Source organism: Anguilla rostrata, chromosome 17, assembly GCF_018555375.3.
Source record: "Anguilla rostrata isolate EN2019 chromosome 17, ASM1855537v3, whole genome shotgun sequence".
NCBI lineage: Eukaryota > Metazoa > Chordata > Actinopteri > Anguilliformes > Anguillidae > Anguilla > Anguilla rostrata.
The window spans coordinates 174,725-190,810 of NC_057949.1; the positions used below are offsets into that span (position 1 = coordinate 174,725).

At 40.1% G+C, this 16,086-nt stretch overlaps 1 protein-coding gene across 2 annotated transcripts; it reads right to left on the bottom strand.

Moving 5' to 3' along the window:
• Positions 1–497: 497 nt before the first annotated feature.
• wipf2b (WAS/WASL interacting protein family, member 2b) lies at positions 498–11,430 on the bottom strand. 2 transcript variants are annotated; one of them, XM_064316053.1, is made up of 7 exons: positions 10,980–11,430; positions 9,052–9,163; positions 8,445–8,577; positions 5,000–5,536; positions 4,463–4,645; positions 2,320–2,421; positions 498–1,269 (listed from the first exon to the last, which is right to left on the bottom strand). In XM_064316053.1, exons 2-7 carry the CDS (start codon positions 9,115–9,117, stop codon positions 1,229–1,231), a joined length of 1,062 nt encoding a protein of 353 aa, XP_064172123.1. In that variant the 5' UTR covers positions 9,118–9,163; positions 10,980–11,430; the 3' UTR covers positions 498–1,228. The 2 variants fall into 2 exon arrangements, with proteins under 2 accessions (XP_064172123.1, XP_064172124.1); XM_064316054.1 differs by having other exon boundaries at positions 9,052–9,234.
• Between the last annotated feature and the right edge of the window lie 4,656 nt (positions 11,431–16,086).

Here is a 16,086-nt window from a genome sequence, read left to right on the forward strand (position 1 = left end):
TCTAAACATAACATCCATATTTTAGTGCATTTCAAACAAGTTTTAACAAAGGCTACATAGGAAATCCAAATTTTATGAATACGAAGAATGTTTTTACTTCATCTAAGTTTAATTTCCAACCAGTATCCTCACTCTGAGATATTAATGTACATCCCCATTGCAGTGTTGCAAACTGGTTTAGACTGACCATGGTATTTCAGGAAAACGGGAGCAAGATGTTTTACAACAGGAATGCAATTCACCTCGAGAGTGACAGTGCGTGTCATAACAGGACAAATATTATGGTCCAGGTTAAATTCTCAGTCAATACTGTTGTCATCCACTCTGTCAATATATTATTTGCATAACGTGTAATTAAAATGCCAGGTTGTGTTTTTATCAGTCTGACGTGTTGAACTGAAAAACTCAAATATGCACATCCTTCCCTTGCTTTTGGTGGAAACATTTAATTCAGCAATTGCCTGATTATTTGTGTTTTGTTAAAAGGTGTGCTAAGGGAATTTGAAAGTATAGTTTAATTTGAAAGCAATTTTACAAAGCATGCTTCATCATTGCACAAGCAGACACATTTAAGCTGTTAACTCAAACAGAACATACAGCTATCCAAATGATATTCCTGTAGGTTGAAGTATAGGGGTTGTTTCTATGGTCTTTTCATGCCACCCTCATATCCTGTTAAGCAAGGAGCTACTGTATCTGCCTGTGTTTGCCACTTCAGTGAACATCAATGAATCACCCCACTCAGTGCTTCTCCAGTCTGGCTCCTGCTCATATGCCAAAAGACTCAAAAAAAAGTTCTTTGGCTCACAGGTGGAGTTGCATGAGTACCATCTAAAATCGAACAGCCATGCCTGGACACGGATCCCTGTGAACCCGCTAAAGGTCTCTCTTCCACCTGAAAGTCTGGAATGGTCAGGTGCGTCAGGCAAAGGTGACCTTTGGGCCTGTCACTCAGCACACAGCTCCTCCATTCTGCGCTGGCCCAACCTGGGCTTGCCCTCATCCTGCTTCCAAAGATCTGCTGTAGCCATGCAGTGAAAATAAAGGAATGTGGACCATAAGTGGGGCCTTGTCAATGATGTGAAAAGCTGGGGGTGGTGGTGTACAGTTTACAAAGATTTATTGCAGGCTAGTTCTTAATGTGCATAAAATGTGTTTGTCTGTGCCTGTGGGTATGTCTGTGTTTGGTGGGGGAACCCTTGTTTCTTGTCCATTAAAACCTCACAATTCACCGTCCCACAGGGGGTAATGGGGGGGCCCCTCTCATCACTGTGAAGAGAAACAGGAAATGAGAAATCAGCCAAATGCACTTCCTCCCACTCACTGCCCCCTCCCAACAGCATGTTAATTAATTTGGTGTGTGGACTCTGTTCTGCGCAAAACAAACTGCTGAAAGTTAGCACCTGTTTTACCTTGACAAACAGATTACCTTCCCCTCAAATACAGCCAGCCTTTCTGAACTTCCTTGGGTCAAACATGAACATTTATCCACATACTCCACAATTTTTTACGCTCACACCGCAACTCAAAATGTCTGTAATCTTGGTGTAGATGCAGATAGAATGCACATATTAAATTGTGTGTAAACAGATGACCACACAATATACTTGATATAAAGGAATCCATACTGTCAACTGTATGGGGCGAGTGTAAACAAGGCCTTAGCTTGTTAGGTCGCAGTAGGGCAGCTAGCTGAAGGACAGAAATATGATTATTGTTGGTCCTCTGCCTGGCTGGCCATGCACAGCATTCACACTGATACAGTAACTGCATAGCTTGGCACATTGCATAGTTCTGAGACCCAGCATAATTGAAGTATTTACTTTTTTATTTTTTTAACAATGCCTTGGATGACAAAAACATGTTCCAGTGAAAATGTCTTCAAAAATATTATTCATTTTTTGTTGAATGTCCCTTGTAGTATAGGTTTCAGCACAGTAGAATATATTGTTATTGAATTGCTGGGTCTAAGGAGGATATTAGTAAGGAAAAGGCCACAATCATACTTTAAATTGTTTAGCAACTAATGTGCTTCACAGTAGAAATGCAGTTGGAGTGTAATATTAGTACTTGGCACTCCACAAATGTTGGGAAATGGGTAAGTAATTTTGGAGCCAAATAAACTCCATACCCATCTTTACAGAAATACAGTCATGAACAAACCTGAGAAAGGAGACTGGGAGCAGGTTGCAGCTATATCAACACAGAAAGGGACTGTACTATGTGCTGCATCTGTTTGTATCAGTAATAATTCCCACACCTTTTCTGATTTGTTACCAGCACTTGCTTCTGTTTGTCTGCCTGTCTGTGTGTCCTTACCTCTGTTCGTCTTGCTTGGGTAGATCTTGGTGAAATGCCTGTACTCCTCGGGGGCTGGGAAATCCTCCAGTGGATGGAACGAGTACTTGGACTCAAAATCATCTATAAACAAACAAACGTGGCACCTTTCAGATATGTTAGTAACCCAGAGTGTTCTACTCAGGGTTTTTCCCTGCATTGAAATGTCTCAGGTGGGCCGCCTAAGTGTTACTTCAAACCGCCTCAGCCCGACAGGAGAAATTGCGCCAAAAAGACACCCATAAAACAAGGAAATGGTCCATGCATTTATCGGTACAATTTGTTCGATACTGATACTGCATTTTAAGCTTTTTATTTTTTGTTTTGACTGCCTTCAGATTTACGTGCAAACTTAGAAATAAACTTCAGTAGAATCTACTTAATTGCATAAAAGATTGAGACAGTAGACAGTGTGTTGACAACTGCACGTGCTACTTGGGTGGCTGCTATAGATGTGATTTTCAACAGAAACAGCCTACCTTCAGAAATTTTGAGGTTTTGTGTCTTTATAGGGCAATTGTCGGTTTATTTACGAGGCATCGACTGAATGTATACGAATGCAAGTTCTTGGATTTTGCTACTTTACTCAGAAAGTAGTCTATGAAATTTTACTTCAAAACACTTTTTATATGACATGTAACACCATTAGCTGTTTCAATTGCACTCAACATACTCGTAGCTTTTTAAAAATGTACAATTTGATTTATTGTAAATAAAATAAAGCCTTCCAGAACAGATTTGTACTTCGCTTGAACAAAAATATTTTTTGAAAATATTTCTATACATTTCTAACATTGCTCTGTTCCATTGGGAGTTGGTGCACTGGACTGCACATGTACAAACCTGACATGACTCCGGTACCCGCACTGTACGTTTACTTATTGACCATGTTCACCAAGGGTTACATCTTCCCTGATGCAATTATGCAATGTAATTGGACATAATTCCATGAAAATATCCTAAATATACAATACTGGTTTATGTAAATATGCAATCAATTTATAATGGAATGGATGGGAAATGGTCGGCAAATACCAAAATTATGTGATAATCTGTTATGAAATTAAGTGGATTCTACAGTATTATCATTAACCTACACTGTTTTTTCCAGTATGTGCAGAACGAACAGAGAAATAGAATTCTAATACTTTTCCATGTTGTTACAAGGTAGAAGTAACAGCAGTGACAAAAAAGGACTGTGCAAGTTTTCGAGTGAATGTATAAAAATGATTTAAATACCCAATTCTGACACACAATGTGTATCTCTGCAATAAATATTTAAATAGTTCCAATTTAAAATGTTTGCCACCCTATTAAGTTTTTGTAGCCTACATCTCAATGCACTGTGCTGCAGAACTTTACATTCTAAATGTAGCGAAATATAGTGAGACAATGCATCACGTGGACAGTGGCAGTAAAGCCGGACCGTGTGCATGCGCTGTCAGGTAAAGTCACCACATAAGCCCTATTTTGAGCCAGGAAAAACCCTGCCACAGAAGTAAAACAATACATTGACAAGTTAACAAAATAAACCCCATACATAAGATTCAAAACTCCCTTCCCCCAGATAAAATCTGTGTTGTTGACGCTATCAAATTTGTTCATTTCAGAAGGACAAAGAGTCCTCTGTAAGGGGGTCCAAAAAATGAAGTATTTTTACACAGCTTATGCTATGTCTGTTTCATCAGACCTGTATAAAGCAAGCGTCTTTCTGTATAATTAAACATATTTTTATTTTAAAGTGAAAGACCATGCATATGCTTTTACTTTATGAGTAAGTAGCTATTATCAAGAGCATACGCATGGCATTTTACATTAAAATAAAAATGGCTATTGTTCTGTTTTTGTGCTTCTCAATCTATTGCATGCCAGAGATTACCTAAGGGTTTTTCTCCACTTGTTTAACACTCAATCATAACAGACATGCAGCATGATATGAAGGTGAATGAATTTCCAAAAAAAGTGAAAGTTCTTGGTCGATCCCTGATATGGTCACATTGTTTTTAGGAGTTTCTGATGAGTATCTGTGTGAGAACTGGTGTATTGCCATGAGTGCTGGGGTTCTGTGAGTTTCCAGATGTTAGGTCCTAGATGTGTGAAATGGGCGTGATGATTCTTCACTCACCTACAAAGCACCTGAAGATGTGACCATTGCGAACGGGTGGGGGAGGGGGAGCTACAGCAGGTGTGCGGGGGGGTGGGTTCTTGGTTCTGCTATGGGACTCAGAGTTTGACTGTGTCCTGTAAGGGGGTGGGGGTGGGGGCGGGGCCTCCCGGCCGCCACTGCGCATCACAGGAGGAGGTGGAGCTAAAAAAAAATGTTTTTAGAGCCATCAGGATATAATTTATTAATTTTGTTATTTGCTTAGCAGGTGCTCATATTCATGATCACTTGGACAGCTCAACATAGGCAGCTGTATATTTCTTACTGAAGCAGTTCAGGCAGCTGAAGGCTGAAATGGCAGTGCTCCAGCTTGGATTTGAGCCTGAAACATCCTAGGTTGCAATCCCAGTTCCCTAACCACTATACAATTTCACAACACTCGCACAACATTAATGTTAATAATGTTGTAAAATAATGCAATTATGATCATATTTAAACAACAATAAAATAACCATGGCACTTTATTCCTGTAATTCCAGGTCTGGCCAACAGGCTTACCTGCTCCTCGGCTGGGAGGGTCTCTGGCTGGAGGAGGAGGTGGGGCATGGCCCCGAGTTGGGGTGTGGCAGCCAGGGCCAGTTTTCTTCGGGAGAGAATTGTGCCTTTGAGGGAGCTTAGGAGCCGCCTCACTGACAGGGCTGGAGTGGTTGCTGGAGACGGTGATTGGCTGGCAGTAAGGGGGCGGGGCCAGAGAGGAGGGAGAGGACAAAGACCCCCCTCCTGCCACAGAGCAGGGCAGATGAAGTGGGGAGGGGGGTGGCTTGGCCTGCAGAGGGCGGGCACTGTCCTGGCCAGGTGTGGGTGGCAGGGGTTTCTCCCGGGAAAGGGGCGAAGGTGGGGGCGGAGGCGGGGCTGGCGGCTTTTGTCTGGGGACTGTAGGGGAGGATCCAGTGCGGGCCGCTCGGGGGAGGTCTGGGAGGGAGGGCCGCTGGCGAGGAGGAAGATCTGGGGACACAGCCCGCAGGCTGCAGCTGTCACTCTCACCAGGAGGGCGAGGCGCCCGAGCAAGCAGCATGGACCTGCCAGATGAATTCTCTGTAAAACGCACAAACACAAAACATCCATTTACAGCTGCACACACACACACACTTACACACAAAGCATCCATTTACACTGCACACACACACACACACACACACACACAAAACATCCATTTACAGCTGTGCACAAATACATGAAACATCCATTTACAGCTGTGCACACACACATAAAACATCCATTTACAGCTGCGCACACACACACACACACACACACAAAACATCCATTTACAGCTGTGCACACACATGCACAAAACATCCATTTACAGCTGTGCACACGCACACAGACACAAAACATCCATTTACAGCTGTGCACACACACACACGCACACACATGAAACATCCTTTTACAGCTGCGCACACACACATACACACACACACACACACACGCACACACACACAAAACATCAATTTACAGCGTGCACACATACACACAAAAAACATCCATTAACAGCTGCGCACACACATACACACACACAAAACATCAATTTACAGCTGTGCACACACACACACACAACGTCAATTTACAGCTGCGCACACACATGCACAAAACATCCATTTACAGCTGTGCACACGCACACACACACAAAACATCCATTTACAGCTGTGCACACACACACACGCACACACATGAAACATCCTTTTACAGCTGTGCACACAAACACACACAAACATCCATTTACAGCTGTGCACACACACACACGCACACACATGCAACATCCATTTACAGCTGTGCACACACAAACACACACACAAACATCCATTTACAGCTGTGCACACACACACACACACACACACACGAAACATCCATTTACAGCTGTGCACACACACACATGAAACATCCATTTACAGTTGTGCACACACAAAATACACATTTACACACAGATCTCCAAATGACTGCTATGGTAGTGTATGTGTGCTTGCGTGTGTGCATTTACAGTTGAAGTTGAAGGTTTACATACACCTTAGCCAAATCCATTTAAACTCAGTTTTTCACAATTCCTGACATTTAATCCTAGTAAACATTCCCTGTCTTAGGTCAGTTCGGATCACAACTTTATTTTAAGTTGTGAAATGTCAGAATAATAGTAGAGAGAATGATTTATTTCAGCTTTTATTTCTTTCATCACATTCCCTGTGGGTCAGAAGTTTACATAGACTCTGTTAGTATTTGGTAGCATTGCCTTTAAATTGTTTAACTTGGGTCAAACGTTTCAGATAGCCTTCCATAAGCTTCTCAATACGTTTCTGGAATTTTGGCACATTCCTCCTGACAGAACTGGTGTAACTGAGTTAGGTTTGTATGCCTCCTTGCTCGCACACACCTTTTCAGTTTTGCCCACAAATTTTCGATTGGACTGAGGTCAGGACTTTGTGATGGCAACTCCAATACCTTGACTTTGTTGTCCTTAAGCCATTTTGCCACAACTTTGGAAGTATGCTTTGGGTCATTGTCCATTTGGAAGAGCTGTTTGCGACCAAGCTTTAACTTCCTGGCTGATGTCTTGAGATGTTGCTTCAATATATCCACATAATTTTCCTTCCTCATGATGCCATCTATTTTGTGAAGTGCACCAGTCCCTCCTGCAGCAAAGCACCCCCACAACATGATGCTGCCACCCCCGTGCTTCATGGTTAGGATGGTGTTCTTCGGCTTGCAAGCCTCACCCTTTTTCCTCCAAACATAACAATGGTCATTACGGCCAAACAGTTCCATTTTTGTTTCATCAGACCAGAGGACATTTCTCCAAAAAGTATGATCTTTGTCCCCATGTGCAGTTGCAAACTGTAGTCTGGCTTTTTTATGGCGGTTTTGGAGTAGTGGCTTCTTCCTTGCTGAGCAGCCTTTCAGGTTATGTTGATATAGGACTCGTTTTACTGTGGATATAGATACTTTTGTACCTGTTCCCTCCAGCATCTTCACAAGGTCCTTTGCTGTTGTTCTGGGATTGATTTGCACTTTCTGCACCAAAGCACGTTCATCTCTATGGGAGACAGAACGCGTCTCCTTCCTGAGCGGTATGATGGCTGCGTGGTCCCATGGTGTTTATACTTGCATACTATTGTTTGTACAGACGAACGTGGTACCTTCAGGTGTTTGGAAATTGCTCCCAAGGATGAACCAGACTTGTGGAGGTCCACAATTTTCTTTCTGAGGCCTTGGCTGATTTATTTTGATTTTCCCATGATGTCAAGCAAACAGGCACTGAGTTTGAAGGTAGGCCTTAAAATACATCCACAGGTACACCTCCAATTGACTCAAATAATGTCAATTAGCCTATCAGAAGTTTCTAAAGCCATGACATAATTTTCTGGAATTTTCCAAGCTGTTTAAAGGCACAGTCAACTTAGTGTATGTAAACTTCTGACCCACTGGAATTGTGATATAGTGAATTAAAAGTGAAATAATCTGTCATGCACAAAGTAGATGTCCTAACTGACTTGCCAACACTATAGTTTGCTAACATGAAGTGCATGTAAACTTCCGACTTCAACTGTATGTGTGCAGAGTTCAGAGACATTGTTTTGCTCATGAACATCTGCTGCATGTGATGCCACCATACAGAGGCAGTGAGAATGCCATCCATCAGGCTGTGACCCCGGTGCTCAGCTACAGTCAGCTTTAACCAATCACATCCCTTACTGTGCACAGTGGCTGGCTGGGGTCGCATTTCAAAACCTACTGCAGAACCATTACAGTTCTGCAACTTGGATAATATGATTGATGCCCATCTGCTGTTGATAGAGGGGAGACAAACATGGGGATACTCAGAGATGTGAGCTAGCATGCAGATGCCACGAACACGATGGAACATGGGATCAGCAATAAGGAGTCTGTATGTGTGTGTACATGCATTTGGTTGTTCCATGTGTATTGTGTGTGTGTGTGCAGTGTAGATACTTACTCTCCAGGATAGGTGTGCTTCTGTCATTGACCACAGAAACCTTTCTAAGCTTAGTGCCTTTGCAGATGTCTGATAGCAAGGCCCCTCTCCCCTTCGCTTCATCGCGACTCAGCTTGGGTGGAGTGGTGTTAGCCTGGGAGGGTAAGTAAGTCTTATGTTCACATCATCTTTCAAATCTGGAGCCTTTTTTGCTTTGTTTGCCGTTACTAAACAGATTTTAAAAACACAGATTTTTGCGCTCTTGGTGAATGGACACGTTGTCACAGGGCAGTACATGACTAAAAGCATGGCCTAGTGGATGTGCACCAGTTGGGTTTTCCCCTCAATTCCAAGCTCGCTAACTGTTTCTCTATTTAAAAACTTAGCCAAGGAGAGTCAGATGTCTGGATCTGGTAAGAAGGCGCTCCAGCAGCAATGTCCCATCTGCTAAGCTCATTAAGAATCCTAACATTTGAAATGAAGGAGTGGGGAAACCACTGCAGGTCTCCTTTAACTGCCCCTTTCCACAATTAGAATGTCAAGCAATATTAGCATTGGTGGGGAAATCAGCCCCTCCTGATGGGACTCTCTATTATGTCAATGTAAAAATGAGGCTATCTTTGCTCACCTGGCTGAAGGTGGGAGGTGGTGGGGGTGGACCTGGGGCAGGCGGGGCTGGGGGAGGAGCTGGCATCCTGACCTTCAACACTGCTTCCCAGTCTCAGCACACATTCACACACCTGCCACCCAGACACACCATAACCAATCATTCCATGCAAAACAAGAGCTATGTTTTAAGAGTCTATAAGGGCTGACAAAGAAACAGGCAAAAAAAACAGGAAAATTCAAGTTAGAAATCAATGGCACTATTCAGAGTCTAAGCACACACAACTTCCCAGTGAATTAATTCTCTGAATTCAGAGGTTCTCTCAAACTTCAAAACTAGCGGATGGATCTTTGTATAACTCCATGGTGCACAAGGGACATGCTAATTCTCAGCTGGTTTGACTGCTGTAGTGCTGAGAATACATACCCCTTAAAATCACCTTTAACACAAACCATCTGCTACTCTCTAGTGCCATAGATGCAAGAAATCTACTTTGAAATACAATAATAATGAAATTATATTTACACATCCCTCACAGTAATAAAGTGGTATTTGCACCAGTGGTTGAGCAATAAACATAATTTTAGAAATTGGGACTCAATAAATATGCTAGACCTTGGACAAAAAAGACAATCCTGTATTTTACTTTATCTTTAACTAGTTCTTCAGGAGCTCTTCCATGTCTTCAGGTTTCAGTGAACTCTTTTGTGCTCTGACTTGTTAACTATTTATAGATACCTTGTTCTGAAAACATTTCAAGAGATCTCTTTGGTAGAAAGAAAATTTCATTTGTACTCTAAAACAGAAAAGAAACAGAAGAAACTAATTCAACTGTTGAAAATAATGTTCTTTTTGAATAAACTAGAAAAATAAACTTGCTTAAGTAGTTTCTTATGTGAAGTAGGCCCAATAATGTGCAGAGTGCACGCAACAAAGTTTTAAAGACATACACCACGTTATACGAGTCATTGTACCAACACAAAACAAGTCGACTAATACTCAGCTGTTTCAACAATATCCACAACCCTAAAATCTGCTGTCTAACTATTTTCAGTAAGTATAAATAAGGCTGTATAATGGGTTAGGCTTGAGCCCAAGTGCATGCAGAATCAAACTAATTCCCAAGTCGTGGACCTTGGCAGTGACTTAAGAGCTGGGTAATTAAACAGCGTCCAAGTGAGATGTCCACGAGGCAGAGTTTAGGGATTGTCCAATGTCAGACGGAGATAAGCTTATTTTTTCTTAAAAAATAAAAATAAACATAAATTTAAAAGATTCACTTTGGGATGTTTCGTAACAAGTAGATGGTAAAAAATGTTTAAAAATTCAGAAAGTAGCTATTTGACATTAAAGCAACCCTGCTGAATAGCTGCATCGCGGAGACATCAATAACATAGCTGTAATGTTAGTCAGTATTCGCTCACCAGGAAACTAACGTCAATCTGCTGCCAAAGCACATTAAGGAATAATAGTTAGCAAACAGCTAACAACAGTCGTTATTAACATTATTATCAAATGACATTAAGCTGCCTCGGACAATTAAAACTCATTTGATAGCTTGACTAATGTTTGCCGACCAACACACAGCGGTGGGAACAGAGCAGACACTGTAACGTTAAATAACAATCTACGGGTTGGAAACTTAGTTGGCTACATATTAGCTACTTATATTCCTGTGAAATGCATGACTTCAAGTAAGTTAGCAAGCTATAGCTCAGTTAGTGGGGTCCGTGCATCGTAATGGCCTGTGCACTACTTTTTATATTTAAAAAATAACAATATAAAATACTAAATTGGGGTGCCTATGCGTTCATGTACCCTATCAGTGGCTCGCAATAAAGTTATTAAATAATGGCTCAGTTGAGCAAATGAGCAAGTATGCTAGAGAAAAATATTAGAAGCTAGCCCGCCGCAGAACAACAACCTAAGCTAAGGGCACAGTTGCTTACCCGTCTAGAATGAAGATGCAGGTTTCTTTGTATCCTTTGATAGCATCAATAGGAAATGTGGGTGTAGCCGAACGGAAAATCTTAAGATTTCTAAATGAAAGTGCGTTTTAAGAGACAATCGAAACTCATTTTCTTGTTTTAAAGAGCCACCGTTTATTCCAGCCAACCTAATTAACCTACAGCTAACGTTAGCAAGCTAATGCTGGTATTTCCATTATGAAATGAAGTCTGATGTGAAGCAAGCTAACGGTAGTAGGCTACACATCGAAATAATGAAATAGGCGTGTCTATTGATGTCTATATTAAATGACTGAAATACGTCAAATAACACGCAGGACTTTTTATCTTGTGTGTTTCGGCATGATTTGCAGCTAGCTAACTAACTACCTTGGCAACTACTAGCTTGTTAGCTACTTGTTCCCCCTCTCCCACGAATCTTATCCCGACTGTGGAATCCCGGAAATTGAGAGACCTGCAGAACAAAATGGAGGAAGGAAGACGATGGGAAGGGCTTAGGTAATTTCCGATCCCTTTAAATGTTTTATTTATTTGTTTATTATTATTTTTTACTATAGCGCAGATCTTGTCATCAACGTCCTTGGTTCCAAGTTCTTATACTTGGGTGCGTTCCAACCATAGAGCTTTTTTAAAAAAAATTTTTTTATTTGATTGAAAGATTTACAATTGCTTCAATATAAAAAATATGAAGTATGAGCATAGATAATAATAATCATAATAATAATACACCTATATATATATAAATATATAATATACCAATAAAAACAAAATGCTGGGATCCCAAAAGTTTATAATGAGAAAACAGAAAGAAATTTTTTTTGGGTTGTTTACTTTTTACAATTTTTAATGAAACATCCTACAACAGAAGACATTAGCCATTAACATTTGTGAATAAAAAAATGTAACCAAAATAATAAGATTGGGCCGCATTCACCAATATCTTCCTAAGTTTTTTCTTAAATTTTTTCTTGAGAAAGGTCCTAAGAAAAGTCTAGCCTACGTCAGATTCACGACGTGTTCTTAAACCGCAGAATGGTTCGCACATGTGTTCTTAAAATGATGAATCCCATTGCCCTCATAAATGGAAAGCGCGTGCCAGTTGGTCCTAATTAGCATGGGTAAATGGCCCACCAATCCCCATAAAAGGGCATGAGACTGCAGTGCCTTTTGCACACAGAAATCGAAAAGAAAAGTTGAGAGCGAAGTCAATAATGCCCAAACGAAAATCTAAATACGGTGAAGCACCGGACTCCAAGCGTAAGAAAAACTTAAGTAGTTCTGAAGTGGCGGTATTGCTGCAGGAAGTGAACAGCAAACGACCTGTCATATTTAGTAGCGTCAGTAGTGGATATAAAACAACACAAAAAAGATGCATGGGATGTTAATACTCGTTCAGTGAACGCTGTATCCGGAGAAGGGCGCACAACTGATTAAGTAAAAAAATGGTTTGATGTCGCTTCTCGTCACATTAATACCGCTAATTAAATCAACCGGCAGTAAACTGCATCAGAGTAAACCCGTCGCTGCACAAAACACTGCACAAAAATTGCATTTTCGTGTCACCCCCCTCTGAAGGTGTCACCCGGTGCGGTCCGCACCCCCCTAGTGACGTCTCTGAATAAGTGTTCTCTTCTTCAACATGTCCATGTGTTTAAAAAGTGTTACCTATGTGCTTAGTTTGTATTCAAAATTTAAACATTTGCTTTTGCAGTATAAACCAAACATTGCATAATTGAAACCCAAAAAAATAAAAGGTCACTACAATGGTTTGATTTTTATCATTTATTTATAGATGAACTCCCGCTGAGACAACCACCCTCTGAGGCGGAACCTGGCACCTTAATGCTATGTAATATAATGAAAATCAGATCTCATTAATTATTTTTAAGTGGACTTCTTTAGATTTAGGAGAAATGGGAAAAGAGGGATACCTGACTGCACTAACATTTTACAATTTGTATATTCCTGTAATATGAGTTCCCTTCTTAATCGACCTGAGTAGAGTTAATTTGAGAAGGTTTCTCTTAACAATTTGCAAGCTAATTCATGTTACACAAAGGGCTCTATTTTCCAGCCGGCACATGGTATGTTGTAAGCTGTCGCACTGACAAAATGGTATTTTCGTCATATATTTTGACCCACCTGAGATGTTTGGTAATTTTGTGTCTTACTGTGCACCAAAGTGGGAGGGAAGCCACTGCTGGGGCACAGTGCAATTTTGGCAGCTCATTGGAATTTTTGGGTCATTCCAGTCTGTCATTTGCGCCATCCATCACCCGCCTGCCCAGACCACATCTAAGGCGTATGGCGCAGGACATTGTCTGGCGGATTGGTAATTTTGGGGCTTTACTCTGCAATGCCCGCATGTTTCACAGTCTATTCAAAAGGCAATCAATGGTTTGCATGGATCATATGTTGTCAAATTTGATTTTGATATAAATTCCAGGAGTTTTTTTTTCATTTTTTTTTTTGAATAATTTTAATTCCTGTATTTATTTATATTTTTAATTGTTTATGGCTGTTCTTATACTACATTGTGGTCATGTATTTCTTTATTTTTCTTACACTCATCTGTAAAGAGAAGAATGACAATAAATGCAACTTGTACAATCTTCTCATTTTAATATCAACATTTTTTAAAAATGTGGAAATTATTAGCATTTGAGTGAAACTCATTATAGTATTAGCCTATACCAACATAATTCAGCAGTCCAACTTATTTTACTGGTGGACATTTTTTAATCAGCTTGAACATGGATTGCCAGTATTTTTCTACATAAAATAATATACAGGCATTTCATAGACACTCTTATCCAGAGCGACTTACACTAATTTTACATTGCATCCATTTATACAGCAGAATGTATACTGAAGCAATGCAGGTTTAGTACCTTGCTCAAGGGTACAACAGCAGTGTGCTACTTGGGAATCAAACAGGTTACCTTTTAGGTCACAAGACTAGTTGCTTACCCATTATACTCGCACAATATTTGTGTCAAGAAAAAAAAAGATTTTTGGCATGTATACTTAATTTTAAATTACTGATGGTCACAAAATGATGAAGCTATATAGGGGAGAACCTGGCAGAATGGTGACAATTTTCAGTTTTTACAGAATTAGAAGTAAATTGATCAAAAGCTGTGAAATGATACTACAAAGAGGACTTGTCTCTGACAATAAATCACATTAAGTTTGTTCCTGTACAATTTAAACAAACTTTACCTGTCCGATGTTACAACTGCAAAGGATGTGCAGGGCGGTTATAACAGAGTTAACAAACAGTAACTGCTTAAATCATTAAAGGGGAATTGCACTTATAACACTTCTGGGCTCATTTTCACAGCTACCTGGAGTTTTGTGTGCATCCCAGACGGTTTTTATGTTACTTGCTTCAATATTTAGATATTTGTAGATTTTTGATTCCTGTGTGAGCAATAGAAGCCCATTCAACATCAAACTCCACGTTAGACTCATTGTAAACACATGTCCCTGCTTCTCCTCATGACTGATATTGTCCTTCTAATTAATTAGTCGCCCTTCATTTTTCGATTAATTATTTCATTAGGTTCATATTTTACGCTGTTATGTTGCTTTCCTTCACAACTGCAGGAAGTAGATCCAGGCAGTTGAGTGTCGAACTCGAGGATGCATGTCATTGCGCGACTTCTGATTTGGGCATACCTGCAGACAATAACACTAGGTTAGTCGTACAAGTAGTGTTGTATTAGGGGAGACCGGGGGCAATTGTAACAATTTTTGGTTTTTATGTCATTACTCAAAAACCTCTTGAACTATTTGGATACAATTTTTATGTAGGTAACTTGTATCTGTGTTCTACTTGTTAACAGTCATCAAATGTTTTTACACGCAATGTTTGAGTCACAATATTGATTGAAACACTAGACGTCAAATGTTACATCTGCCCTCATATACCTTCATATAAATACCAAGGACCACAATAAACTCCCAAGAATATTTATATAGTTAAAACAATTTAATATTCATTAAATAATTAATTCCAGTTTAATTAAAACAGTATCATCATATAATTATACAAATATAAAACCTATAACCAACAGTTATAAAAAAACAACAACTGGAAAACGGACAACTGACAAAATGGGAACACAATCATATGGGAGTTAAAACAAATGGAGGAACTCTTATTAAAAAATTAAATGGTTCCAGGGCCCTCTGGGCCCTCTGGGTAGTGTAGAGGTATAAGCACTCACCTACCACTGCAAAGACCGGGGTTCAACCCAGCAGCGATACCTCTGGCTTGGTCAGATGTTCCTACGAACACAATTGGCAGTGTTCACAGGTGGGAAGCCAGTGAGGGTATGAGTCCTGATTGTTGCATTAGCGACTCCTACTGGTTGGTTGGGGTGAGTTTCTATACTACTACTACTACTACAAAATAACAGTTGAAAAATGTTAATTTTTTGCCAATATGGCAGTATTTAAAGTTAAGACGACTTCTGATTCATAGAAATTGAAGATTTTGACAGCATGAGAAATTGGCTTTTGGCAGGAATTGAACCTGGGTCCCCAGATTGAGAGGCAAAAGACTTAACCACTGGACTATGCCACAAAATATATAATAAATAGAGTATACATAGACATTTAAACTGAACACAAGACACTTCTCTTAAATTATTAGAAAACAAAACTATTATTTTGATGTCGTTACTAAGCCGGACACCATTTTGATGGTGTCGGGGGCAATAGTAACACAGCGTTACAATTGCCCCCAACTGTGCCACCCATGAAACAAGCTACCCTGCTGCATAGAAACAACGAAGCTAACATTTGACAAAGATATCAAATGTTAGACAACAGAATGGTCAACAAAACTAGACAGATTTAAATTTATAGACACTAAAGGTTAAAACAGTATAAGGAAAATACAGTAGATGAAAACAATTAATTTCATACCTCAAAAATGAGACTTAGCAGAAAAACTATGAGAAGTATGAGACATCATTTTGTCCTTTGACAGGCAGAGAGGGATCATCACAGACCATGTGCATAATGAGTTTCATGGTTCTGTCTCGTTTCTGATTGGTGTAATTTGAGATGTTACAATTGC